The sequence below is a fragment of the Paroedura picta genome, chromosome 4 (assembly GCF_049243985.1).
Source record: "Paroedura picta isolate Pp20150507F chromosome 4, Ppicta_v3.0, whole genome shotgun sequence".
Classification (NCBI taxonomy): domain Eukaryota; kingdom Metazoa; phylum Chordata; class Lepidosauria; order Squamata; family Gekkonidae; genus Paroedura; species Paroedura picta.
The window spans coordinates 26,757,971-26,784,195 of NC_135372.1; the positions used below are offsets into that span (position 1 = coordinate 26,757,971).

Below are 26,225 nucleotides of genomic sequence, written 5' to 3' on the forward strand. Positions count from 1 at the left end.
CACTAAGATGACCAGATTTTAACATTGGTAAAGCAGGACACCATTGACCCGGGAGGGGGGGTGATTAAAATTTTGGTCTATATGGAGCAACAAAAATTTCCATAGAACACAGAAAGCAAAAATAGTGGAAACCATCTCCTATTCTGGAAGATCCAAGTATTAAGTTCACATCAGGAAGATTAAAAACAACATTAATACCTAAGAGAGTCTATGCAAGACTACAGTTACAGTCTTATTGACGACATTCCAACCTACTGGTCCCTGCCCCCCCTTCCTATTTTCAACTTTTTATCAGGCAGTAACGTAGTTACCTCCCGATTGTCAGTAGCCGCCCATTCCGAGAGAGGGTCCTTCCCTGCTCCTGCGTTCTTCACTACTTGCCTTCACGCCCCTACATCAGGTGGTGGCGAACTACCGCCTCCGGCGCCCCTCCCTCAAGATCACCCGGGAGCGCATGCGCTCTCTTTTATTTGCCCGTCTTCGCGATGGCTGCTCTTCCGTTTTCTCGGGGACGCGCAGGCGCACGACCTCCCTTGCCCTCACCTAAGATGGCAGCGGCCTGACGGGGAAAACCTGTCTCAGAGGCGACGGTTAAGCGTCTCGAGAGGCGGCTCCTCCCCCCTTCTCCCGATGCCGTCGCGATGCTCCGCTCCAAGGGGTTCTTCCGCGGCGTCGAGTGCCCCTTCGGGCCGGTCTGTGGGAGGCCCTATTGCCATTTCCGACACACGCCGGGAGCCACCGACGCAGCCGTCCCCGCCCGCCGCCTCAGTGGCCAGGCCGGTCCCAGCGGGCGCCCCTCCGCCTCAGCGGCAGGTAAACCGAATAGAAGGGGGTGCGCTGTGGGCCTTCCCCCAAGGGGTGCCCTGCGCATGCGCAAAGGGAAGGGGGGTCGGTGAGCACCCCAGATCTGAGGAAGGCTCATTGCATTGCGCATGCTCCGAATTCTCTCTCTCTCTCCACCCCGGATTCTAAGGGGAGATGGGAGAGAGCACTCTGTAGATGCTCAGAGACCGCCTCAGCGAAGGAGCGAGGAAGGTGTCCCTGGGTTACTCCCTGCAGAAATGCGTCCTTTGTTCTGTTTATTATTTTATTGATTGATTCAAGTGGGTAGCCATGTTGGTCTGAAGCAGCACTACAAAACAAAATCAGAGTCCAGTGGCACCTTTGAGACCAACAAACATTTGTTGTTGTTGTTGTTGTTGTTGGGTGCGGTCGTGTCTGACCCATTGCGACCCCATGGACAATGATCCTCCAGGCCTTCCTGTCCTCTACCATTCCTCGAAGAACAAACATTTATGTAATATTATATTCCCACTGTCATGATGGTCAGTTCATAGTCTGAGGAAGAGGGCTTGCACTCGAACGCTCATGCCCTGAATAAATCTTTGTTGGTCTTAAAGGTGCCACTGAACTCTGAATTTGTTTTATTTTATCTATTGTTAGACTAGAATGATTTTATTTATAGCCCACCCTTCCCTGAGGGCTCAGGACAGGTAACAACATATGCACCCATTTTTGCCAATACTCAAGATGGATTACATCCCTGCCGAGTCATAGTAGCTTACTGGAGACCTCATGAAGGAAATGTCAATGCAAGTGAGAAACAGAGGTGGTTTGCCATTGCCTTTCTTCTGTGGAGCCTTCCGTAATGGTTTGTATATTCCAAGCTTCTGCTGAAATCTGGTTGTACTGTATCATTTTCCCCCCAAGGCAGATTACACAAAGCATAAAAACCTATGTAATCAGACTGCATAAGTCAACCCATGCAGTTGGCTGACTACAGAATGAAGAGAACTATGAAAACCGCATTTTTAGAACTATGCTTGTGAACTGCCCCAAGTCGGTCATCCCAGAAGAGGTGATGTAAAAATCTAAAAAAATAAATTCCTGCTGGGTGACCTTGCGCTAGTCACAATTCTCTTAGAACTCTCTCAGCCCCACCTATCTCACAGGATGTTTGTTGTGGGGAGTGGAAGGAGAAAGTGTTTTTAAGCTGCTTTGGGACTCCTTCAGGTAGTGAAGTGCAAGGTATAAAAAATCAGCTCTGTACAAAGCATGTGGGTGGAAAGGGGCCTTGCTGCATATCCCTCGCCTCCCACGCTGCTTATGTAGTTAGGACAAGGGTGATGGTTAGGTGTGGCTGCCTTCTTTTAAAAACTGCATAGTAGTAGAATGGAACCTGCATGCTTAAGGGCAGTCTACCTGCAAGCTGGTGGGGATGGACTGTTGTTTTCATGCCTAATTGGAGTATCAAACATGTTGATAAATTGTCTCTTGTATGTGTGTGCGGTGGGGGGGTTAAACTAAGAAGTCAGAGCTTTAATGTTTAATACTTAATCCAGGGATTTCCAGTCTGGTCCGTGGACCTCCAGGCATCCGCAGGAACTCCAGAGGGGGTCCGTGGCCCTTCCTCCTGCCTTAATAGACCCAGCCACAACCTAGAGAATCAGCCGCTTCTATTTCTCCCCCTCCTTCTTTCCAAGTGTGAGTTCTCTTGTGGATTCTGTGCCTGGTAAGGGGCGGAGTCTGCATGCCTACTCTCTGCCTCTCCCTTCTCAGTCCTCTTCCAGGCTGCCTGTTAATGTGGGCAGTGATGTCACTTCCTGGAGGTGTGCTGGGGAAATGTGGCCAGCTGACACTACTTCTGGGGCTCCTAAAAAATTGTTTCAGCGGCTCCTCCATGGTCAAAAGGTTTAAAAAGGCTGATAATCAGTTTGTTGGTGTAAATGTGTCTTGGGGGGGTTAGTGTGACAACAAACATGATGAAGAGCAGTAGCAAATGGCTGTTTTGTGTCATTTCTATCTTAACAGCAGATATGACAAGGTGTGGGCCATAGATTCTTCCATTTCCCGAATATGAACTGACGTCACCTAGTTGCCAGCTTTTGCAGGGTTTTTTTTTTTTTTTTCATTTTCTGTCTGACACAAAAATCACTTTTGCTTTCAAGGTTTTTTTTTTTTTTAAATCTTCCAGCAGCCCATTCCATAGAATGCCAGCAGGGCATCTCTTCCTAACTAGGGAGGTGTTGTGGCACAGTGGAAGAACCTCGAACGTCCCAGGTTCAGGCCCCGGCATCTCCAGTTAAATAGCATCAGGCAGTAGGCGATGTGAAAGATCTCTGGCCAAGACCCCAGAGAGCCACTGACCTTGATGCGCCAATGGTCTGAATCAGTATAAGGCAGGGGTGGCCGAACTGCGGCTTTCCAGATGCCCATGGACTATCATTTCTTTCTGAATTCTTATGCTTAAAAAAAAAGTTATTTTATTAAATTTTACAGTATAACAAATAGAAAAGGAATGACTATAGATATAACAGTTGTTTAACATAATGACCCCCCAATCAGGTTTTCTAATCCCCTGGCCCCATTATTTATTTCTGTTTAGCAAGGAAGTCTGTATAATAATGCCACTGTTCTTGAAATCCTTGAGCTGTTCTCCCGTTAACCAAACTGGTTAATTTGGCCATTTTTGAAAGTTCTGCCACTCTATCAAGCCAAACCGTTATTGAAGATACTCTCGAAATTTTCCAGTCTTTAGCCAAGTTCATTCTCGCTGATGTCGTGGTGTAGAAAAAGAAGGCTTCTGCTTGACGTGGTAGATTCTGTAATATATTCAGGTTTCATAGAAAATGTAACATTAAGCATACACTCTAATACAGAATGAATTTTTGCCCCCAAATTTTCTAACTTTACTGTACCTCCGCCACATATGAAAGAAGGAGCCAGATTTATCATTGCATTTCCAAAAATATCATTTGTGATCATTTGCTATTTTACTCCTAACCTTAGCTGCGATATACCAACGATAAAGAGCCTCTTGTGGCGCAGAGTGGTAAGGCAGCTGTCTGAAAACTTTGCTCATGAGGCTGGGAGTTCAATCCCAGCAGCCGGCTCAAGGTTGACTCAGCCTTCCATCCTTCCGAGGTCGGTAAAATGAGTACCCAGCTTGCTGGGGGGTAAACGGTAATGACTGGGGAAGGCACTGGCAAACCACCCCGTATTGAGTCTGCCAAGAAAACGCTGGAGGGCGTCACCCCAAGGGTCAGACATGACTCGGTGCTTGCACAGGGGATACCTTTACCTTTACCAACGATAAAACATTTTGTACCAATTTTCTCTTTAGATTGACATTTTGTAAGCTTAGGTAACTTAAACCATAGCCCTTCCCATTCTTCCAATGAAATATTACGGCCTACCTTTAGCATCCTGAATTCTTATGCTTGAGGTTTGTAAAAAATGTTTCTGTCCAGCTATTTTTGTGTAATTTCCTTTTTCCATGTATAGGCATGATCGGGCTATAAGAAAATGAGCTGGGAACGAGTCGATGGTGGAAGGGCAGATTGCCTTAGCGAATGTGGCTGTGCTCTGACTTCCTTATTTGTGGCTCTGTTTTCTGAAGATGCCTTAGTGACCCTATACCAGGGATTCACAACTGAGGTTCTAGGGAACCGTGGGATTACTCAAGAGCTCCCCAGGGGTTACGTGGCCTTTCCCAGAAATTCGGATGGCCGCTGACATCTCTAGACATCACTGGAGCCCACTTCCCCATGTGTTCCAGGCTCAGATTTAGATCCCTGCCTGCCATGAAGTCCCGTAGAGCAGTCCCACTCTCTCAGCCTGTTGTAATTCCTGGGGTCACTTCCAGGATAAAATGAAGTCAATGAGAGCACCATGGGGAAAGTGAAAAAATAGTGACAGCACCCAAGATCCCAATGCCTGCTTGTAAACTTGCAAGCAAACACAAACGGCTGATACCTTTTATTAAAAACTAGAAATATAGCCCATTGCACTCTGAAATTAAATGGGCACCAGCCGGGGGCTGGAAGGGGCCGGGTCAGGCGGGCCCCCTCCCTGGCACCCGGCGAGGGGCTTGTGTGGCCATGGGTGCTGGAGGCAGGCCGCTGCCAGAAGGGAGAGGGAAGCCGTTTAGGAGGGCAGGGATCACGGCACGGCTCCAGTACCTAACTTAGGAGTCCTGGTGGCGACGTTGGGGCCAGACATGGCTGCATGTCGGGGCGGCGAGGAGGGTGGGGACGCGGCCAGAGGGAGCCGCAAGCGGTGCGGCGGCGATCCCTGGACAAAAGTGGGGTCTTCTCTGCTGGCGGGGTGGAGCCTGGAGAGAACGGGATCATGGGGGGGGGCCGTGTGGACGCCGCCGCATTTGGGGCAATGGTTGGGGGAGTCTGCGCTCCGCGCCGACGGTGAGTGCAAGGGTGGGTTTGGGCAGTACACTTTGCGCACTGTTCAATACGGCCATGAGGGGCGGACTGACACACAAGTGCCTCCCGATTGGCCTCTCCATGTGTCAGTCCGGGGGCATGAGTTTTGATCACGGACTCGGACCACCCCAACCCCTCTTACTGCTTTATTATGAGGGAAAGATGGGACTCCATTTTTGTTTGGCTTTCAGGACCCAGGGGTTGCTTTAACCAATTAAAGCTTTTTAGGCACACCAACTGATGAAGTTGGTGCTTTGTGGCTTTTGTTTTTACCTGCCCTCTGCTGAGGGGAGGGGTCATTCATTTTGTGGAGATCAGTGTCTCTTTAAGAGCAGCACATGTGCAAAGGTGGGGGCCCTGACCGGTTTCCTGCTTGCGCTCCTTCAGCCCAAGTTATCTCTGTTGTGCAGAGCCCGTGCAGTCATGGCTGGGTACTGTGACATCCTCGCGGGCAGGAGCACCAGGAGGGCACCAGGAGGGATGTGGGAGAGAGGCCTCAAGGAGAGCATGAACAAGTACCTCCGTTGCTTGCTAACTCATGAGAGCACAGGTAAAATGCCCCTCTGTTTCTCTCCTGCTTTGGCTGTGGAAGAGTCCAGCCAGAATTGCATTTCCCCTCAACATGCACAAGAAGGTAGTTCCCATGGTGGGGAAGCCTGCCTGCCCTACCTGCTGGGAAACTCCTTAGTAGGTTGGAAGGCCCCTCCACCCAATTTGTGTGTGTTTGTGCGCTTAACTCTTCTGTGCTGTGGAGTGTTGCTTGTTCTCTTTTGTTTTTGCCCTCCTGGACATGCAGAAAAAGCACTCGCGACTTAGTTGTTAGAGTCAGAAACAGTGCAAAACTGGAAACTCAACTGAATGTGACATGGGCCACCATGGCAGGCTCGCTCCTCTGAGCATGGGTCCTTCTGTAGGAGCCACCCTGCCAATGGGCAAAATTGGCAACTTGCCTGCATACGCTTATTCTGTGTTGTGGTGCCCGCCTTGCGGAACGGCCTGTTGGATATGTTTAGAAAGGCTTGTACCTTTTGGCTTTCTGTCATTATTCAGGAGAGCTTTTTCACTCGGGTAATAAGACTGTAATGATCCAGGAAGGAGCTCGGATAAAGGGATGGAGAGTGTAGAGTGTAGGCTATACCCTTGTGTGCTCTCCGTGGTGGGGAGAGGAAGGGAAAAGTGATTGTAAGCCACTTTAAGATAGAGAAAAGCGGAATATCAAGACCTATTCGACTTCTCTGTCATCTTTGTGGGCTTAAGTGATGCTGCTGCTGCTGCTGCTGCATCATCATAAATGATGATGATGTTATCTGCTCAGTCATGTCCAACCCTCAGCGATTCTATAGGAAAGTCTTCGCCATGCGTCCCTGTCTCTGACTGCTTCTTTTAGTTGATTCATGGTCATCCCTGTATTGGCTTTGATCATGTCGAGCCAGCGGATCCTTTGGTGACCACGTTTCCATTTGCCACTGACCATGCTGAGCATTAATGATTTTTCTAACAAATTTGAGCGCATGATGTGTCCAAAATGAGGCCAATAAATAAGAACCTCTAAAACTGACCGAGCAGGAATAGCAGGGCTCTCTCAGCCTCACCGCCCTCCCAGGGTGTCTGTTGTGGGGAGAGGAAAGGGAAGGCAAATGTAAGCTGCTTTGAGACTCCTTTGGGTAGAGAAAAGCAGCGCATAAGAACCAACTCTTCTTCTTCAGTAATATCAGGGCTCTCTCAGCCTCACCCACCTCTCAGGTTGTCTGTTGTGGGGAGAGGAAAGGGAAGGCAAATGTAAGCTGCTTTGAGACTCCTCCTGGTTGAGAAAAGCAGCGCATAAGAACCTACTCTTCTTCTTCATAATGAGTAACTTGTTAAAGAAACTTGTGAGAGATTGGGAATGTTGATCATCGGCCAAAGAAACTGGGGCGCTAGTTCTCAGAGCCCAGACGATTTAATTGGAGCATTCAAAGCCCAGAAGATTTCACTGGCAGATTTCATTGGAACATTCGCCATGTCCTTGCTAGGTGGCCAGAACTGCTCTGATGCAGCTGAGGATTTCAAAATTCATAGGAAACAAATAATTGCATAGGGCCAGTGCGAGCCTCTTTTGATACAATGCAGCTGTTCTGACTGACAGATCAGAACAAAGATCCTAATATAGAAGAACAACTATTAAAGCTCTCTCACGTTTCTGTGCCATCTTTCCTGTTTTTAGAGAGTTTACAGTCTAACCTGAATTTGTTGAAATGACTACATAGGCCTCTAACAGATTCTGAAGTTTGGGTGTGCATTTTGGGCTCCGAAAGCCAGAGGTTTTAATTGTGGTTGGGAATCCTCATTTGTAGGCAAAAAGCCAAGCACAGTTTTGAAAGTTTGGTCGCTTTTCATGATCTTGACCCACTCCAGATAGAATGCGTATAGGTTGAGGGACCCTCCTGGCTGACTCTCCTCACAGGAAACCGAAATTGTTCATGTCTTCAGAATGCAGCCAGGCTCATGTCTTTATGGGGAAGCAGCTTTTCCAGGGGAATTAAGCAAGATGTCCTGATCAATGCTACCTTTCGCTTATTCAAGTCTGTTGAGCAAAGTGGCATGATAAAAGACGGTAATCGCTTTTAATATGAAAAAGGATGTTACCCATTGGACGTATTGTGTTATCTGTTAGGCCCAGCGGCTCCTGTGGCTCTCTGCTTACTTTGTTAAGGAAAGGGCGTAAGCATTTCAGGGAGTTGTGCGATGAAAGAGCTCTGGTTGACTCGGAAGCTTGCTCATGCCTTTGTGTGATGCTTTTGCGGTCATGGATTCTTTGGAAAAAGCTTTTTGATCATGTCTGGTAGACCCCAGTTGGAAACAACGGGGTCTGATAGTCAATGGGAGAGGTCTTTGAAAGTAACTAAAATGACGAAGGACATGGAATTCCTTCCCTGTGGAAAAAAAGGTCAAAGTTAGTGCTTTTTAGAAAAAAAGGTCAAAGTTAGTGCTGTTTAGAACCACTGTTGGATTGTTATTGTTAGATATTGACTATGTTGTATGTTGACTCGTTCCATGTATCCCCCATGTATCCATGAACCATATGGAAGGGTGGTATAGAAATAAAATAAAATAAATGTTTAGCTTGGAGAAGCAACGATTGAGGGGTGACATGATTGTGATTTGCAAAAGTATGCATGGGATAGAGAAGGTAGAGAAAGAAGTAATTTTCTGCCTTTCTCACAATACAAAAAAACTCAATACAACTAATAAGCAGTCAGCTTGGAGCAGATAAAAGTACTTACTCACCCCCAAAATAATTAACATATGTCATTGACTGCTGCAGGGAAGGGTTGGTGGGAATTGGATAAACATCTGGAGCAGAGGTCCATCAGTTGCTCTGAGCCCCAAGGTCCAGATGGAGCACTTTGTCTGGGGCAGGGATGCTCTGTCTTCTTGATGCTTGGGGGCCACAGTGAGAGAGCTTCTGGAGTTCTGGCCTTGCTGGTGGACCTCCTGATGGTACCGGGGTTGAAGCCACTGTCTGACACTGTATTGAACTGGATGGGCCATTGGCCTGATCCAACATGACTTCTGTTCTTAAGGGAGCCTTCCTCCTTTTCCCTCGCCTGATGATAGTTGGCCTATGGAGGCTGCATGCAGTCCAACCCACTAGATAACGCCAGCCAAAGGGTGCTCCAGTTGGCTCTCCATGATAACAAACAACCCAGAATTAAGCAGCCTTGCTTGATATGAGAACGAATGGCTTTTATGGCTCTTCAAGAGACCTTATATTGGCACTAGACACATATCTGAGGCTCCAATCTGTTTGCGTCTTCAAAAAGAGAGCAGCCATTTCCCCTTCACTCCAGTTGCATGTGACTTGGAGTCTTTGTCGTAGCGAGCACAGCCTAATCTGTGCTGCATCCCATGCACGCAAGATTATTCCTTCCCCATCCCCACTGCAAGCCTGCGTTCCGTTCCCCCAGGGATTGCACACCTGCAAGGAGCGAGAATGCAGGGTCAGGGCAGTCGGGACGGTCCTATTGCCCATCTGCATCACGCCTTCTCGGCTCTCTTTTACCGACTTATTTTTATACCCCACTTTCCTCCCCAGTAGGGACCCAAGGCGATTTTCAACGTAGTTCCTTTCTCCATTTTATTGTAATTAATACACCTCTGGGAGTCAGGCTGTGCACGTGACTTGCTCCAGCCTCACCCAGGGTTAGAGCGGCAGAGTGGGGATTCGAGTTCAGATCTCACCTGTCCGAGTCTGATGCTGTAACCACCGCACCATGCATGCTCTTAGTCTATTCTACATTTTCGGGCTTTTTTTGTCGTGCCCTGTAGTACTGTATCCGAGTACCAGCATGTGCAGAATATTATCGTGAGCTCAAAAGCATTCTTACTGTTCTACTGCAGCCCTAACAAAATAGTGCTTTGCTGTAGTTTTGAGATTGCTTTTTAGGAGGTTACTTTTTAAAAAGGGCATTGTGTGGGGCAGGAGGGGCAGGTGTTTGCATTACGTTTTAAATATTCCGTGCTTGTACTCGTCTTATGCCACTGCTGATACGCAAGAGGCTATGCTTTGTTCCACAGGTGCTCATCAGCGGTTCAGTTGTTTGCCATTTTTAATCCCTGGTTCCAAGAGTGAAACCCATGGGGGAGGTATTTTTAAGTAACTTTTGAGTTGCGTTTTCAGTTATCGTTTCTTGCCTTCCTTAGAGCTTAGCACAATCTAAGCAGTCTTTTTAGAGCCCACACTCTTAAAAGCCCCAATATCTGGGTGCAGGTTTTGTCCCTCTTGAAGAACCCTCCCCCCAGCCTATTCACCTTTTAGGTTTTCAAATTAGGTTACAGGTATATTGTGAGAGGATTGTTTTTAGGCTAATTCTGAGCCTGGCCTCAGAGTTCAGATGAGTGAATCTGTACGTCTGGGCTAGATACAGAAAGGGAGCTGTTTCTACAAATCTGGGGAAACCCACATATTTGCCGAAAAATCTTAATTAAAAAAAATATAACAGAATGGAATAGTTAAAATAAATACCTAGGTCATCCCAAATGGCTGCTGGGTTTTTATTTTGAACTCTCGGCTCCTCTAACCAAGTCAAGAGGCTGGGAGACACCCCTCAATACACGGGCTGCAATTGCACAAGATTCTGGGAATTGTACTTTTAAGAACCAGCTGTTCAGTAGTGTTTTCCAGGATTTTATAGCCCTGCTTTGATTGCTGTGGTCCACATGCCATTACAGGGGCACCTCTAAGACAGGAGATCCGGGTGGCTTTCTCTGCCACCACCTCCTTGGTGTTTTCAGCCTGCATTGAAGAAGAAGAGGAAGAGTTGGTTCTTATATGCTGTTTTTCTCTACCCGAAGGAGTCTCGAAGCGGCTTACAGTCGCCTTCCCTTTCCTCTCCCCATAACAGACACCCTGTGAGGTGGGTGAGGCTGAGAGAGCCCTGATATCACTGCCTGGTCAGAACAGCTTTATCAGCTCCATGGGAGCCGAAGGTCACCCAGCTGGCTGCATGTGTGGGGGTGTAGAACTGAACCCAGCTTGCCAGATTAGAAGTCTGCACTCCTAATCACTACTCCAAACTGGCTCTCATTGGGCCACCCTTGCCTCATTAGCTAAGCATCCTTCTTTGCTCTTCCATTCGCCCTGCTGTGATTTTATCCTTTGTAGCCATCTCACACTGGCAAGAGTTGCTTTTGGCCACATGGGTATGGCTGATTGGGTAATGCGTGTGTCCACTTTGGTTCCGGGATTCCTTCAGGATGAATTATCAAGATCTGGAGTTTGGATGCTATTCCTAAATATTACACAGGACTTTGTGCTTTGCCCATTTGGCAGTAAAAATCTTTGACACATTCAAGACTTAAGTGGCATAAGATGCTCTGAGTCTTCCATGTGTTGCTCTTCAGTTGATGAATTAGCTCCTTCCTTGTCTTCCGTTGGGTTGGAACCTGCACATCCATTCTACTGGCAGAGACACCTTGAGCCTTCCTTTCATGCAGCCTTTCTCAACTTTTTTACCTTTGAGAAACCCCTGAAACAATCTTCAGGCTTCGAGAAACCCCAGAAGTGGCACAGTCATTCAGAACATGGTTAGGAAGCACAGCTGTAGAAACGTCCACCTCGGGCCCCTCCCCTTCCCACCCCCTCCAGGCCCATCATTGGCCATTGGGAGGGGGGGGGCAGTTTGGCATGACCAAATACGGTCATATCACTTGATAAATTGGAGGGGTGTGGTGGAAGAACTCTGCAGATGACTCCCCCCCCCTCCGACCTGGAAAGGCTGCAGGCCCCAGGGAAGGGAACTCACCAGCAGGGGCAGCTCTCATGCAGCATGGATCTGCAGCCTCAGAGGGAAGTGGAAGGAGGAGGGGGTGGTCAGGGGAGGGGGATGGAAGGCTGGAAGGACAAGCAAGCTGGAGGAGGAAGAGACACTTAGGAAGAGCCAGCCTGAGTTGGTGTAAAGCATTGTGGCACTTAAGCCATGAGACCAGCTCCTCCTCCTAACCTTTACCAGAAATATTAAGTGGAACAGATTATTATTGTTGTTGTTGTTGTTATTATTAGGTTTATTAGGTTTATTGCCCACCTCTATTAACAAAGCCTTCTCATGGTGGGTTACATAAGATAACTCCCCCCAAATTGAATTACTCGACCCCCTCAATAAAAATGACAACCTGGTGGCAAAGTCTCAACTCTCACCCCCCAAATGCAATAGCCTCCCTCCATGCCTCAGGGAAAACTAAGGTGTTTCTGACAGTCCAGGTACATAGATGAGTAAGCTTGCATAGCCTGGAGGGCTGAAGCGGAGGGTATACAGAACTGTGGCAGATTCTTACTGGAGAGAGGTCTTGGGTGAGTTCTTGTTTCACATTCTAATTGACTCCGGTGTGTGTAGTTGCATAAATAAAAAGGGGGTTGTCCTATTTGTACCACCCCAAGCTTCTGAAAGTAGCATGCGTAACAATTGCACTAGAAGGCCCTGGCAAGTCTTCTTGGGCTTTCTGAGCCACTCCAAAAATTTAGGGACCAGACTTATTTTTAGGAGTTTTATATTTTAATGATGACACTTTCTAATTATTGCTTCCGCAAAACCTAATCCTAAATGCTTTCCATTGTCTGCTAACTTAATTAATTATATAAAATTAATTAAGACCCACCCATTCGGGAAACCCTTCCAGGGCCATCAAGAAGCCCTGGTTGAGGATTGTAAGCCTTGACTTCTTCGGGTAGTAAAAAGTTCCAGCTCTTCAAGAAGCCCTGGATGAGAAAGCCTGTACTAGGCACTACAATAAAACTTTTAGAAGAAGAAGAGTTGGTTCTTATATGCCGCTTTTCCCTACCCGAAGGAGTCTCAAAGCGGCTTACAATCGCCTTCCCTTTCCTCTCCCCACAACAGACATCCTGTGGGGTGGGTGAGGCTGAGAGAGCCCTAATATCACTGAAGAAGAAGAAGAGTTGGTTCCTATATGCCGCTTTTCCCTACCCGAAGGAGTCTCAAAGCGGCTTACAATCGCCTTCCCTTTCCTCTCCCCACAACAGACACCCTGTGAGGTGGGTGAGGCTGAGAGAGCCCTGATATTGTTGCTCGGTCAGAACAGCTTTATCAGAGCCTTGGCAAGCCCAAGGTCACCCAGCTGACTGCATGTGGGGGAGCGCAGAATTGAACCTGGCTCGCCAGATTAGAAGCCCGCACTCCTAACCACTACACCAAACTGGCTCTGTGGTGCTTGAGTTTTGTCAAGCCCTGTGTGATAACCATAAGATCGACCATCCCTGCTTTATAGCTCTTTGTTCTCTGCCGCTTGCTGTGAATTCTGAGATGTGAGTCAGTATGTTTGAGGTGTGTGTATGGGTGGGAGGTGCCATTAAGTCACTTCTATGATGACCTTATGAATGAATGTCCTCCAAAATGTCCCATCATTGACAGGCTTGCTGAGGCCGTACAGACTGTGGGCCGTGGCTTCCTTAATTCAATCCATCTCCTGCTGGGTCTTCCTGGTTTTTTTGCAGCCTTAAACTTTCCTTAGCACAATTGTCTTTTCGACTGAGTCTTTTATTCTCACAATGTGACCAAAGTACGATAGCCTCAAGCTTGGTTGTTTTGGCATCCAGGGAGCAATTTGATCTAATGTACTCTTCCCCCTGTTACAGAGTGCGGCTATGACCCTTACAACCCCGAACTCCCCAACCCTTCGGGCCAAAGCAGGAACGGGAGTTTGGAGGACGTCGCCGACTCAGCCCCGAGTATTCTGGAACTGGAGCTGGTCAACCAGGCGATCGAGGCTGTCAGAAATGAAGTTGAGCGCGAGCAGAAGAAGTACGAGGAACTTCTGGAGACCACTAAGGAGTATGGCGCGTCTGAGTCCCCGTCGCTGGTCTCCAAGGTTGCTGGGCCGTCTTCCATGACCAAAGCTGCCTCCTTCACTCCCTTGGAATACACCCCGAGTAGCTACAGCACAAGGAGCAGCACTGATTACAACCCTACTCCTCTCACTGCGGCCGCCACGAGCCGATCAAGCAAGTACACCTTGGATTTTTCCGACGGTGCCAAACTGAAGGGCAGCTCGCTGGAGTACATTCCCACGGTGGTCACTCAGCCGAAGAAGTACAGCCGCTCCTTCGCCAATAGCAAGTACATCATAGACAACTCCAAGCCTTCGACAGACTTGGAGTATGACCCTCTTTCCAATTACTCGGCGAGGCTTTTGGGCAAAGCCAGCAAGGAGCCCAAGGGGACCAAAAGGAATAGAGCGGTTGACCGCAGGGACACGTACTCTCCTCCGCTCAAGAAACACTGTGACGCGGCTGCCAGCCCGGAGCCCATCGCCAAGTTCTCTGACTCAGAAGACGATCAGGATTTGGGAAGCGAAGGGGCTTTGGCCAGCCAGTCCAAACGGAAAGGCAGCTCAGATAGCAGGGGGGGCGACTTGCCGGTCACCGAAGCCAAGGAGACCCCGCAGGAAGGTTTGCGTTCTCGGCAGATGAAGGAGACGGCGGTGCAGTATGACATGGGGGATATCGAAAGCAAACGGGGGGCCATCACCAGAGATGCTCCAGAGAGCAACGCGAAGTTGGCGAAGGCACTTTCCGACAGGAATGAGAAAGAGAAAGGGAAGAATAAAGAGGCCGCAAAAGACCCAGCAAAAGCGAAAAGCGCCGAGGGCAAGAAGCACGAAGGAAAAACCGCCAACAAGGAGAAGCCGAGTGCAAAGTCTCATAGGAGAAATGGGGAGAGGAACGGGAAGAAGCACGACAAGCCCCACACTGACGGATCTGCAAAGAAAACCGACCAGCTGAAATCCGGGAAAGGGCGGCCGGAGACCTCTGGGAAGAACGCGAACGAGAGCCTCGGCAAAGCCTCTGGTGGCGAGAAAGCCAAAAGCTCCAAGAAGGACTCCAGGCTAAGGTCTGCGGCTGCGGCAGGCAAGAAAGAGGCGCACGGGGCAAAGCAGAAAGACGGAAAGGCCAAGCCGCTGTCCTCGGAGCGGCCCAAGGCAAAACTGGCGGGCTCCCAGAGCAAGGGCAGCAGCTCCAAGGGAGGGTGCCAGGCAAGGCAACGGACCCTGAGCCACGCTGACCTCTTTGGCGATGAAAGTGGGGACGAGGAGCCCGTGGCTCGGCCCCCTCCGGTGGTTTTCCCCAACGTCAGCTCAGACTCGGATGGCGACGACGGTGGCTCGCCCTTGCCATGTTACAACGGGGTGCCGACTCTGAAACGTCCCAAGCTGTCCAAGGCCGTTCCGGCGTCCCCCTCCTCCTCCTCCTCTTCCTCCTCCACCTCTTTGGATGACGTTGCTTTTTCAATCCTCGAGAAGGACCTGGATTTCGAGTCGGATCCAATGGAGGAGTGCCTTCGGATTTTCAACGAGTCCACAGACGTGAAGACGGAAGACAAGGGCCGGCTGGGTAAACAGGTAAAAATTGGATTGGGGGAAGGGGGGGGGTGTTACCAAACCTGCGGGCTGATATTGAACTTATAATCATTGATTTCCGTTGTGTTCGCAGCGGGCTCATGGCAACCCCCTGCAGTTCTCCCTCTAGGTCAGGAGGTTGGTGGGTGTTTCCCATCTCTCGAGATGGGAAACACCCACCAAGCTGTCCCCCTCACCTAAGAGGGGAAGGACCCTTTTCGGTTAGTATCCAATGGTCGTTTTCAAGGGAAGAGATCAGTAGAGGTAGTTCGCCATTGCCCACCTCTGCGTAGCAACCCTGAATGGGGAGGTCTCCCATCCAAATACTAGCTAGAGCTGCCAAAATCTGACTGCATCAGGTTAACCCGGACTATCAGGCTGCTTATTCTTATTGGAGGCAGAGCCATCTCTAGTTTCTGTGGAAGTAGCAGTATATCGTGGGTTACTGGTACAGGCAGGTGTTTCTTTGTTTGTTTGATTTATATCCCGCTATACCATAAAACCCCACAATAAAATTCCTCCCCATAATAATGGGGTGGTTAATAGGGAGCAATGTGATGACCACATTATTTTGTTCTCAGTGTGTGTGGGGGGGCAGATGTTATCTACCCTGGCCTCAACCAAAGACTTGGCGGAATAGGTCTTACAGCCCCTGCAGAACTGTGTGAGCTCCGTCAGGACCCTCGTCTCTCCCAGGAGCTCATTCCATCAGGTCAGGGCCAGGACTGAAAAGATTCCTGGCCCAGGTCGAGGCCAGACGAACCTCCTTTGGCCCAAAGGAAATACATATGTTTTAAAAATGAAAAGCAAAGTCTGCCTGTCAAAATTCAAAATGAATGAAATGGAGATGTCGCATTGTTGGAGTGGTTAAGAGCAGCGGCCTCTAATCTGGAGAACTGGGTTCGATTCCCCACTCCTCCACATGCAGCCAGCTGGGTGACCTTGGGCCAGTCACCATTCTGTTAGAGCTGTTCTAGCAAAGCGGTTCTGTCAGAGCTTCCTCACAGGGTATCTGTTGGGGGCAGAGAAAGGAACAGGTGATTGCAAGCTGCTTTGAGACGCCTTCTGGTAGTGAAAAAGTGGAGTACAAAACCCAACTCTTCTTTAAAAGGAAGAACTGGAGACATTCTCCTGAACGCCAGGCCTGGACAAGGTGTAGTTTTTGTTTGTTAGCTTATGTCCTTTGCAGGGTTGGCATCTAGGGTTGACAGCTTCGGCTCGGTTCAACTGCCTCCGTGATAACCGAAGCCCGAGGCGTTGCATAGGAGGCCAGCACTGCGGCAGAGAGAGGAGAGGTGGTGGTGGCTCATCTCCGTGCCACGGTGCTGGCCAATTGCCGAGGCAGCCGAAGTGCGCCGAAGCACACAACCCTAAGCATACCCTTGGTTGGGGCAGCTGCTGGGGCCCAGGGCTTCTGGTGGGACTCACCTTTACATTTTTATGCAAGCAGTTCACCCACGCCATGTTCCCAACTTCGCCGTGCTGATGGGGAAGTCCATGTAGGTGATGGCCAAGGAGAAAAGCAGAGACACATGTGTGTCAGTTCTTTAAAATATCATGTTGTAACTTTTCTCTCTGCTCCCTCCTTCCCTTTCTAGCCGTCCAAAGAGGAAGAGAGTGATGAGAAAGTAGTGGAAGACAGTTTGACCACCCTTTTTCCTGGTCAGAAGAGGAGGATCTCCCACGTGTCCAAGCAAGGAAACGTAAGTGGAGCAACACTGTAGGTGCGAAATACCATGGTTTTGGGGGGGGGGGGGGTTCCCGCACACAGACTCCGGCAGCTGGCACCAGCCTTCATCCTTGATCTCTTGCTGATTAGAGATTTTATGCACCACCCACCAGTCCAACCCAAAAGGATTGAGAATAGCATTTGCTTTGAGTACACCTGGAGTACTGCGTGCAGTTCTGGAGGCCTCACTTCAAGAAGGACGTAGATAAAATTGAAAGGGTACAGAGGAGAGCAACGAAGATGATCGGGGGCCAAGGGACCAAGCCCTATGAAGATAGGTTGAGGGACTTGGGAATGTTCAGCCTGGAGAAAAGGAGGCTGAGAGGGGACATGATAGCCCTCTTTAAGTATCTGAAAGGTTGTCACTTGGAGGAGGGCAGGATGCTGTTTCTGTTGGCTGCAGAGGAGAGGACACACAGTAATGGGTTTAAACTTCAAGTACAACGATATAGGCTAGATATCAGGGAAAAAAATTTCACAGTCAGAGTAGTTCAGCAGTGGAATAGGCTGCCTAAGGAGGTGGTGAGCTCCCCCTCCCTGGCAGTCTTCAAGCAAAGGTTGGATACACACTATTCTTGGATGCTTTAGGATGCTTAGGGCTAATCCTGCGTTGAGCAGGGGGTTGGACTAGATGGTCTGTATGGCCCCTTCCAACTCTATGATTCTATGATTCTATGATTTAGCTACACCCCTGCAAGGATCCAGTGACCAACACTTGCCCCGGATACCCATTCCCAAAGAGATAAGACTGGTCTCAGTCAGAACCAGGATTAATTTGGTCCTGGCCCCAACCTGGTGGAACGCTTCCCCTGACAAGATCCTAGAGGACAGAGCTGTTCTGCCAGGTCTACAGTCAAGGCCAGGAAATTAACACCAGCCAACGCTGGCCTCCCTCCTCAAAACACACCACTCTCAAAGTAACTATCCAGCAGAAATTAAGCTCCCCCCACCCCTTTCACAAGACCTTAATAGAGGTCGTCTAATAAGCTAATAATATAATTTAATTAATAATTTTATTTGGAAAGTTACATTGTTATCAACTTTTATTACTATATTTTCATTGCATGCTCATTCATGCATTCATTCATTCATTCAATTTCTTACCACTCCCGAATGGCTTGTGGTGGGTTACAAAGTCTGTATAAAAACCCCAACAAACTCCCCTTTATACCCCAGACATAAAATACAATCAAAAATGACATAAGAGAAATACGATACAGCAGAAAAAACCAATATGCTTGTTGTTAACCTGCCCTGAGTCAACCAGGAAGGGTAGGCTTATAAAAATAAAATAATCACTATACTTGTGGTATGGATGATGAAAACATAAGGTGTAGAGCAGTGGTTCTCAACCTGGGGGTCAGGACCCCTTTGGGGGTCGAACAACCCTTTCACTGGGGTTGTGGCAGAGCAAGCAACTTGGTAGGGGCGGGGGCACCATCCACAGACCAGCCTTGCGGGGTAAACCACCTTCTGCCTCTCGCCCCACCCCTGTCTTCCTCAAGCCTGCCTGCTAACATAGGCAGTGCTGTCACTTCTGGTGAGACATCACCTCCGGGGTGTGTGGCAGGAGGCTGACACTGCTTCTGGGAATCCTTGAAGCCTGAAAAGTTATCTCCATGGTCAGAAGGTTGAAAAAGACAGATTGCTCCCTATGAAAACTGCCGTCAGCTTTTCTTACTTTTTTTTTTACTTCTTGACCCCACCTTTCTCCATGGTAGGGGTCCAAAACAGCTTTCATAATCTTAGTTGCCTCCATTTTGCCCTCACAACAGCCCTGTGAAGTAGGTCAGTCCCTGTGTGACTGGGCCAAGAACACCCAGCAAGCTTCCATAGCAGAGTGAGGATTGGAACCTGGATCTGCCAGATCCTAAACCAGCACTTTAACGGCCACACACTGCCCTGGCTCCTACTAGGGTGCAGTTTGCTGCTTTAGATACAGCGCACTTTTCTCTGGGAATGTGTACATTCACACAAACACCAGCGTTCAAATGCATGCATGCAACTTGGGACAGCACAGGTTCGCACCCAACCTCCCATTATGTGACACAAACTCCTTTGGCTCACCACTTCCTTAGGATGTTCCACCCCTGTTGGGGGGGGGGGGAGGTTGATGCTAGCCTGTTTCCCAAAACCAGATGGTCTCCTATTCACAACGCAACTTCCTGCTTTGCTCCCGTGCCTGCCCCCCCCCCCCCCCCCGATCAATAAGCTCTCTGTTGTCACTAGGAAAAACTTTTGCCGTCAGCACAAATATGCCCTGGGCCTGTCATGCATCGTCTGTCAATTTCCCCCGTTAACTTCTTTCTTCCCCACCAATACCTCCCTCCCACAAAAGCAAATGATAAGAGATTGGCGTGAAATGGATCGGAAAGCCCTGAACTCAAATATTTGCAGTGGCAAACCACTTTGCAAAGCTGTGCGTGTGGAGATGGGGAGGACAGTGTGTGCTGCGATAACCCGAGCGTGCCTCTTGGGTTAGACTCGGGCCGTGCGTTCTTTAACCCTCTCTGCCCCGTGAATCCTTTCCTCGCTTTCAGTTGATCGCTCCCTTATGAAGACTCGGACAAAGGAAAATGGGAGCAAAAGTACAAAAAGTGGCCAAAGGGCTTTTCAGTGGCTTCTTGCCTCCCTCTTGGCAGTGCAAGCCTTCCTTCCACAATCCACCTGTTCAAAACACAGCCTCTCCCTAAGAATGCGCATGGCCGCCTCCCCAGGTGCCAGATCCCACCTGGCCTGAGCTGCCTCAGACTCTTGCCCCAGTGCAAACCGACTCTTGTGCCTCTCGGCCCTTGCAGGTGGAAGTCCCGAGCAAGCCAGTGGTCCGGCCTTACCGCCCACCCACCGCCCAAGAGGTCTGCTACCAGAGGATCCGCCTGGCACAGCAGCAGGCAGCACAGCTGGCCTTCCAGCCACCTGTGCTGGCCCCCCCGGCACCTGCAAGGAGCTCCCTCATGCTGCACAAAGGAGAAAAGAAGCGGATTGCCCACGTGCCCGGCAATGTGGTTCGGCCCGTGACCACCCAACGCGGTAAGGGAGCACTTCTTGAGTGTGTGTGTGTGTGGGGGGGGGGGGAACCTGGTACATCGCACCACTAGGGACAAATGCTTGTTGACCTTAACCCTTGGTGCAGGTCAATACTAGCCTGGGTGTGTCCTGGACCTGGCCCGGTGATCCTCGACAGTGCCTTGTAGCCTATTTTGATGCTTAACGCTGCCACCTTTTGTTTGTGCTCTGTAATGGGAGGCACATCCTGACCTGGATGGCCCAGGCCAGCTTGATCTTGTCAGATCTCCAAAGGTCAGTCTTGATTATTCCTTGGATGGGGGACCACCCAGGAAGCCCAGAGGTGGACTGTGGCAAACCATCTCTAGTAGTACCCCACCAGCCCAATCTTGTCTGGGTCGGCCCCAGTTAGTCCTCGGATGGGCGACCACCAAGGAGGCCCAGGGGTGCTGCTCAGAAGCAGACTGAACATCTCTTCAGTACGTCTCTTGCCTCGAAAATCCTTTGGGGTCATCATAAGTTGGTAGCAACTTGACAGGGAAAAGGGTGCACCCGTTTCTCCCCTGATTGGTTTCCAAAGCAGCCTAAGCATCCTTTTTTCTTAACCCAATCTGTCTGGTCAATTTTGCCTTCTAGTATCCTGTAGTCCCTTCTGCCTGGCCCAAGAGGTTTTCTGGGAATGGTTTTCTGGGAAAGTTTTCTGCTTTCTCTGTGTTCAACAGCTGCAGCACAAGTGGTGCCCAGGAATTCTTCTCTGTTTTGGGTCCCCACTGTCCATTCTGGGGTGGAGGAGAATTGGTGCCCATACCTGGCTGGTCATTGGAGGCTCAGATGTGGATGCACTCTTGCGGCATGGTGGACTGCTCCACGCTTCTTGTGGAGACCTTTTTGTTTCCAGTCAGCTGCCACCTCTGAGTCAGGTTAACTGCTCACCTGGAAACCTTTGTGATCAGTAGAGAATGTAGCCCTTATTCACTGGAAACTCTTCCAAAGAAGAAGGGTTGGTTTTTATACCCCACTTTTCACTACCCAAAGGAGTCTTAAAGCAGCTTACAAAGACCTTTCCCTTCGTCTCACCATAACAGTCATCCTGTGACAGGTGGGGCTGAGAAAGCTCTGGCAGAACTGATCTGTGAGAACAGTTCTATCAGCTGACGTCTGCACCAACCGCCAGGAATTTGGGGGTGATCTTTCATGCCTCCCTTTCTACAGAGGCTCAGGTCACTAAGATAGCCTGAACAGCTTTTTTTCATCTGCACCAGCCCTACCTGTCCTCTGATCATGTGGCCACAGTGATCCATGCAACGATCACTTCCAGACTAGACTACTGTAACTCGCTGTACGCGGGCCTACCCTTAGCTTTGTCCCGGAAATTACAGCTGGTACAAAATGCAGCTGCGAAGGTCTTCACTGATACATCTTAGAGGGCCCATATCCAGCCAGTGCTGTATCGTCTGCACTGGTTACCAGTCTGTTTCCAGATCAAGTTTAAGGTATTGCTTTTAAGGGCTTGGGCCCAGCATATCTGCGGGACTGCTTGTCTGCCTATGCCTCCCACAGGGCACTTTACTCTGTGGGTATGAATCTGCTGGTTGTCTCAGGCCTCCGGAACATTCGCCTGGCTTCAACCAGGGCCAGGACTTTTTTGGCCCTGGCTCCAGCCTGGTGAAATGAGCTCCTGGAAGAGCTAAGGGCCCTGCTGGAATAAACAGCTTTCCGCTGGGCCTGCAAGATGGAACTCTTCTGCCAGGCATTCGGTTGAGGCCAGGTTGAGGTCCCAGAATTACCATCAGTGAGTCCCCTTGAATTACTGAGATCAGGTCCCTTGCTCCTACTGGAAGAGCTCTGGACTGCTACCTGGACAGGTGGGTGGGGGGAGATTAAAGGGGAGCCAACTCCACTGATAATGGAGGCGTGGGTCCCAGTGAAGAAACAAATATAGAACAATACAGACGCACTGGGAAACCAATATGGCAATAAAATATCCAAACTGGACTTATATAGAATCGTCTATCTTCAGAAATTCTTTTATTCTTATTTCACACAAGTCCCGATGCGTTTCGCCTTACAGCTTTTTCAACGGACGGTTTTTATATTTAGGGACCAACTTCAACTTATTAAGGAAACTCTTGATAGAGTATAAGGTCATACAATAGCTAAACTCAGACGTGCCACAAGCTAAGTTTAGCTACTGTATGACCTTATACTCTATCAATGAGCCTCTTGTGGCGCAGAGTAGTAAGGCAGCAGAAATGTTGTCTGAAAGCTCTGGCCATGAGGCTGGGAGTTCAACCCCAGCAGTCGGCTCAAGGTGGACTCAGGGGTTTCTCAAGGGTAAGAAAGGACTGCCCTATGAGTTGGCGTCCCATACCACACAAAGAGCCTCTTGTGGCGCAGAGTGGTAAGGCAGCAGACATGCTGTCTGCTCATGAGGCTGGGAGTTCAATCCCAGCAGCCGGCTCAAGGTTGACTCAGCCTTCCATCCTTCTGAAGTTGGTAAAATGAGCACCCAGCTTGCTGGGAGTTAAAACGGTAATGACTGGGGAAGGCACTGGCTAACCACCCCGTATTGAGTCTGCCATGAAAACGCAGACATGACCCCGTGCTTGCACAGGGGATACCTTTACCTTTATACTCTTATAAAGAGATTCCTTAATAAATCCGGTTTGGATATTTTATTGCCATATTGGTTTCCCAGTGCGTCTGTATTGTTCTAACTCCACTGATAAGCCATCTTTTTGGTATGGGGGATTTTATGGGTATCGCTGTTTTATCATCTATTGTAAACTGCCGTGAGTCTTGGGAGTGTGGCGGTATATAAATCAAATCAATAAATAAGAGTTGAGGGAGCCTGGCGTAGGGGAACTGTCTGAGCAGCATACTCCCTGTACCGTGTTGCCTGTAGCCTGGTTCCTTAAGGAATTATAGATTTATCTGAAAGACCAGAATGGTTCCTTAAGGAATTATGGATTTATCTGAAAGACCAGAATGGTTCCTTAAGGAATTATGGATTTATCTGTGGGGGCTGAAAGACCAGAAGGGACTCCATCTCTGATTACTAGATGCCGAGGACAAGCAGATGAGACAGTGAGAACATTTGATGTCTTTTTATAGCAGGACGTTTCCCTAGCTGCGATCTGTCAGTGAAATGACTGTCTCCAATTGCTTATTTTGAAAACCCAGAACTGTGCTGGAACCCTCTGAACAGTGGGGGGAGGATAGGTTTTTGCTGCCCAGATATATAATTTTGATGGGGTTGGATTAATAATATAACTGTATTTTATGTAGGGTTTTATTACTACATAACCCGCCGCGAGACGGCTTTGCTGATAGCGGCGGGTAATAAATCTAATAATAATAGCAACATGCTCTATGGCAGGGGTAGTCAACCTGTGGTCCTCCAGATGTCCATGGACTACAGTTCCCATGTGCCCCTGCCAGCCCCAGCTTTCAGTGATCAGGCAGGTGACAGCTAGACACAGGGTATTTTTGGTGGTGGCACCTCTCTCAACGCCTTCCCTGTCGAGACTTGTCTGCTGCCTTCTTTAGTTTCTTTTAGGCACCAAGCCCAAACTCCTTTTATTCCCTCCAGACTTTTAACTAGTTTTTATCTTACCAGCTTTGTAAGGGTCTGCCTCTGTTTTATGCTGTTTATGTCCAGTGGCTTGTTTTTTTAATAGGGTGAAGTTTTAATTCTGGGGTCTTCCTGATTGGATTAGTCTTAATGCAGCTCCCCCACCCGCCAAAATCCCAGCAGGCTCTAATGATGCCTGACTTGGTTTGCTCTGGGTCCGAACATCCAGTCATTTGGTCCCCTCTGCCGTGTTTGGGTTTTAAGTCAAACATGGGACTGTTCTTTGCTTAGGGGGCATGCATATTCTTTAGAGCCACTCGAGAGTCTGCTGTCACTTCATCATTTTTTTTCCTTCTAGCCCCTGGAGGCCCTCAGAAAACCATTCCACCCAAGAGCACGGCATCTTTAAATGGCACCGATGCATTGTCCTTGAAAGCTCGCACGCTGGCTGGGATGGCGTCCAAGACGACCACCACAAACGCCCCCAAGAGGGTAGCACATGCCCCCACGCTGCAGGTAAAACTCACATGGACACGAGAAGTTCCTGTGGGCAGCAGAGAGGAGGATCCGCAGGAATGGGCTTAAACTACATGGAGAACGATGTCGGCTAGATCTCAGGGGAGAAAATTTACAGTCCGAGTAGTTCAGCCGTGGAATGGGCTGCCTCAGGAGGTGGTGAGCTCCCCCTCATTGGCCGTTTTCAAGCAGCAGCTGGACAGATCCTTCTCCTGGATGCTTGAGGCTGATCCTACATTGTGCAGAGGGTTGGTCTAGATGGCCTGTATAGCCCCTTCCAACTCTACGATGCTGTGAGTCTTTCATGATGGGTGGGGGTGTCGCTCTGGTAATGACAGCAGCATGATTTGTCCTGGGCTCTTAATCTTAGCTGTGAAGTACCGATCAAGAATAGAATTTGAATTTTACTTTTGAAAGTTGTGTGAGCCTTCATGAAACCACAAGCTGCCTTCTGCAGAGTGGGACCCGAAGAAAAGAAGAGAAGCCGTGTTGAATCAGGCCAGTGGTCTGTCCAGTCCAACACTCCTGTGTCACACAGAGGCCAAAACCCAGGTGCCATTAAGAGGTCAACCAGCAGGGGTAGAACTCTAGAAGCCCTCCCACTAGCCCCCCCCCCCCCCGACTATTTCCTTCTACATATCCCTGTGCACTGAGTATGGTTGTCTCGTGGCCACTCATTGGTTATGCCAGTGCTTAGGGTGGCCTGTTGGGTATGGGCCTGAGCCCGGGCCTTTTCCACCATTGTCTCATAGAATCATAGAGTTGGAAGAGACCTCCAGGGTCAGAAGGGACCTCCTGCTCAGTGATATGGGCTCCCTGAAGGGCTGAAGGGTGGGATCTTCCTTGGAGATTTTCTGGAAGTGACACAAGGGCTGGCTGTTTGCTATGGCATGGAGGTGGGGGCAGGGTTTGAATTAGCAGCTATCTTTTAATGGTGGAGACATTTGGGGTTTTGTTGTTATATGTTATATATATCCCACTAATCCATCAGAGGATCCCCTCCAATATTGAGATCTCTAACATCGAGATCATTGTTAGATCTATTGTATTGGTGCCACCCTCTTCTGAATATTATTCTCTCCACCAGGCTGAACTAAGATCAGAATTGTGACCACCGCCGCTATATGTTATATGTAACTTTTGCTGATGTTAATTGGGGTTTTTATGGGGATTTTATTGTGTTTTAACTATGTTGTAAACCGCCCTGAGACCTATTGGGAGAAGGGCGGTCTAAAAATTAAATAATAATAATAATAATAATAATAATAATAATAATAATAATAATAATATTTTGTGTCTTAAACCGAAATGCCTTTTAACGAGCTACTGTAAGCCACTTTGGGCCACAAGGAAAAGTGGGGCATAAATGTTTTGAAAAACAAATAATGATCCAGCAGCTGTTCAGTCAGAGAGCTTGAGCTTCTTGGAACCAGGCAGAGGCTGGGTCACTTAAGCATCATTGGCTGCCTCCCCCCCTTTATTCTTTCCAGAGCGCCGCCCTGAAGCGGCCGGTTATCCCGACTGAGTTTGGTGCCAAGGTTCCCACCAACATCCGCCAGAGGTACCTCAACCTTTTTATCGACGAGTGCTTGAAGATCTGTTCCTCACAGCAGGAGGCCTTTGACAAGGTGAGCGCATGCTCGGGGAGGGGAGGGGGCAATGTGTTTTTTGGGTGGGTCACAAGCAACACCTCATCCATTGCTGTCGACACCTCTTCGTTTACCGCAAGCTCCCGGTGGCAGCTGGGCCGAGGCGTGGCAAGAAACTCTCTGTGTTGGAGGGATGTGGTCCGGAAATTTAGAAGCCCCATGAAACACACTGAAGCCTGTGCTTGATTCCCCCACCCTTTTTCTTAATTGGCTGAGGGGCCGGTCCCTGTTTTAGAAAAAAATGTAGTCAAGCAAAGAAGTGCAGTAGAAGCTCTCATAAAAAAATGCTGCATGACTTGAGACTCTGCAGTGGTGCTGTTTCAGCCATAAGCATTTTAAACTGCAGGAAGCAATGGAAATAAACCGCCTTGTCCAGCAAAAGCCAGAAGAATCTTCTCTGAGGAAAACCAGCATATTAGAAAGAAGGCGAAGCTTGAACTTTTCTCCGTGAAGTACTAGCTTTCTACATGGTGGTTGACACAGAGATTTTTTTACTCCTCCCCTGGGGGAAGCATTCCTGTTAAAGCAGACACATGGTGACTATAAGATCCCCTTTGTCTGTTCCAGAGCAGTGTATTAATCAGTAAATCACAGGACCGCATCAAGATGATTATTCCCTGCCGTAACCATCTTTACAGGCTCTC

General features: G+C 49.0%; 1 protein-coding gene across 2 annotated transcripts in view; it reads left to right on the forward strand.

Annotated features, from left to right (window-relative positions):
* The first annotated feature begins 506 nt into the window (after positions 1 to 506).
* The window catches only part of REXO1 (RNA exonuclease 1 homolog), a 44,068-nt gene continuing 18,349 nt past the window's right edge, over positions 507 to 26,225 (forward strand). Inside the window, exons 1-6 of one of the 2 annotated variants that reach the window (XM_077332052.1) lie at positions 507 to 813; positions 13,348 to 15,110; positions 16,706 to 16,810; positions 19,635 to 19,866; positions 23,775 to 23,932; positions 25,423 to 25,560. In XM_077332052.1, the coding sequence (XP_077188167.1) occupies positions 642 to 813; positions 13,348 to 15,110; positions 16,706 to 16,810; positions 19,635 to 19,866; positions 23,775 to 23,932; positions 25,423 to 25,560 (2,568 nt within the window). In that variant the 5' untranslated portion in view covers positions 507 to 641. Of the gene's footprint in view, positions 814 to 5,615; positions 5,770 to 13,347; positions 15,111 to 16,705; positions 16,811 to 19,634; positions 19,867 to 23,774; positions 23,933 to 25,422; positions 25,561 to 26,225 lie in introns of those variants that run through there. The other variant, XM_077332053.1, reaches the window with a different exon arrangement.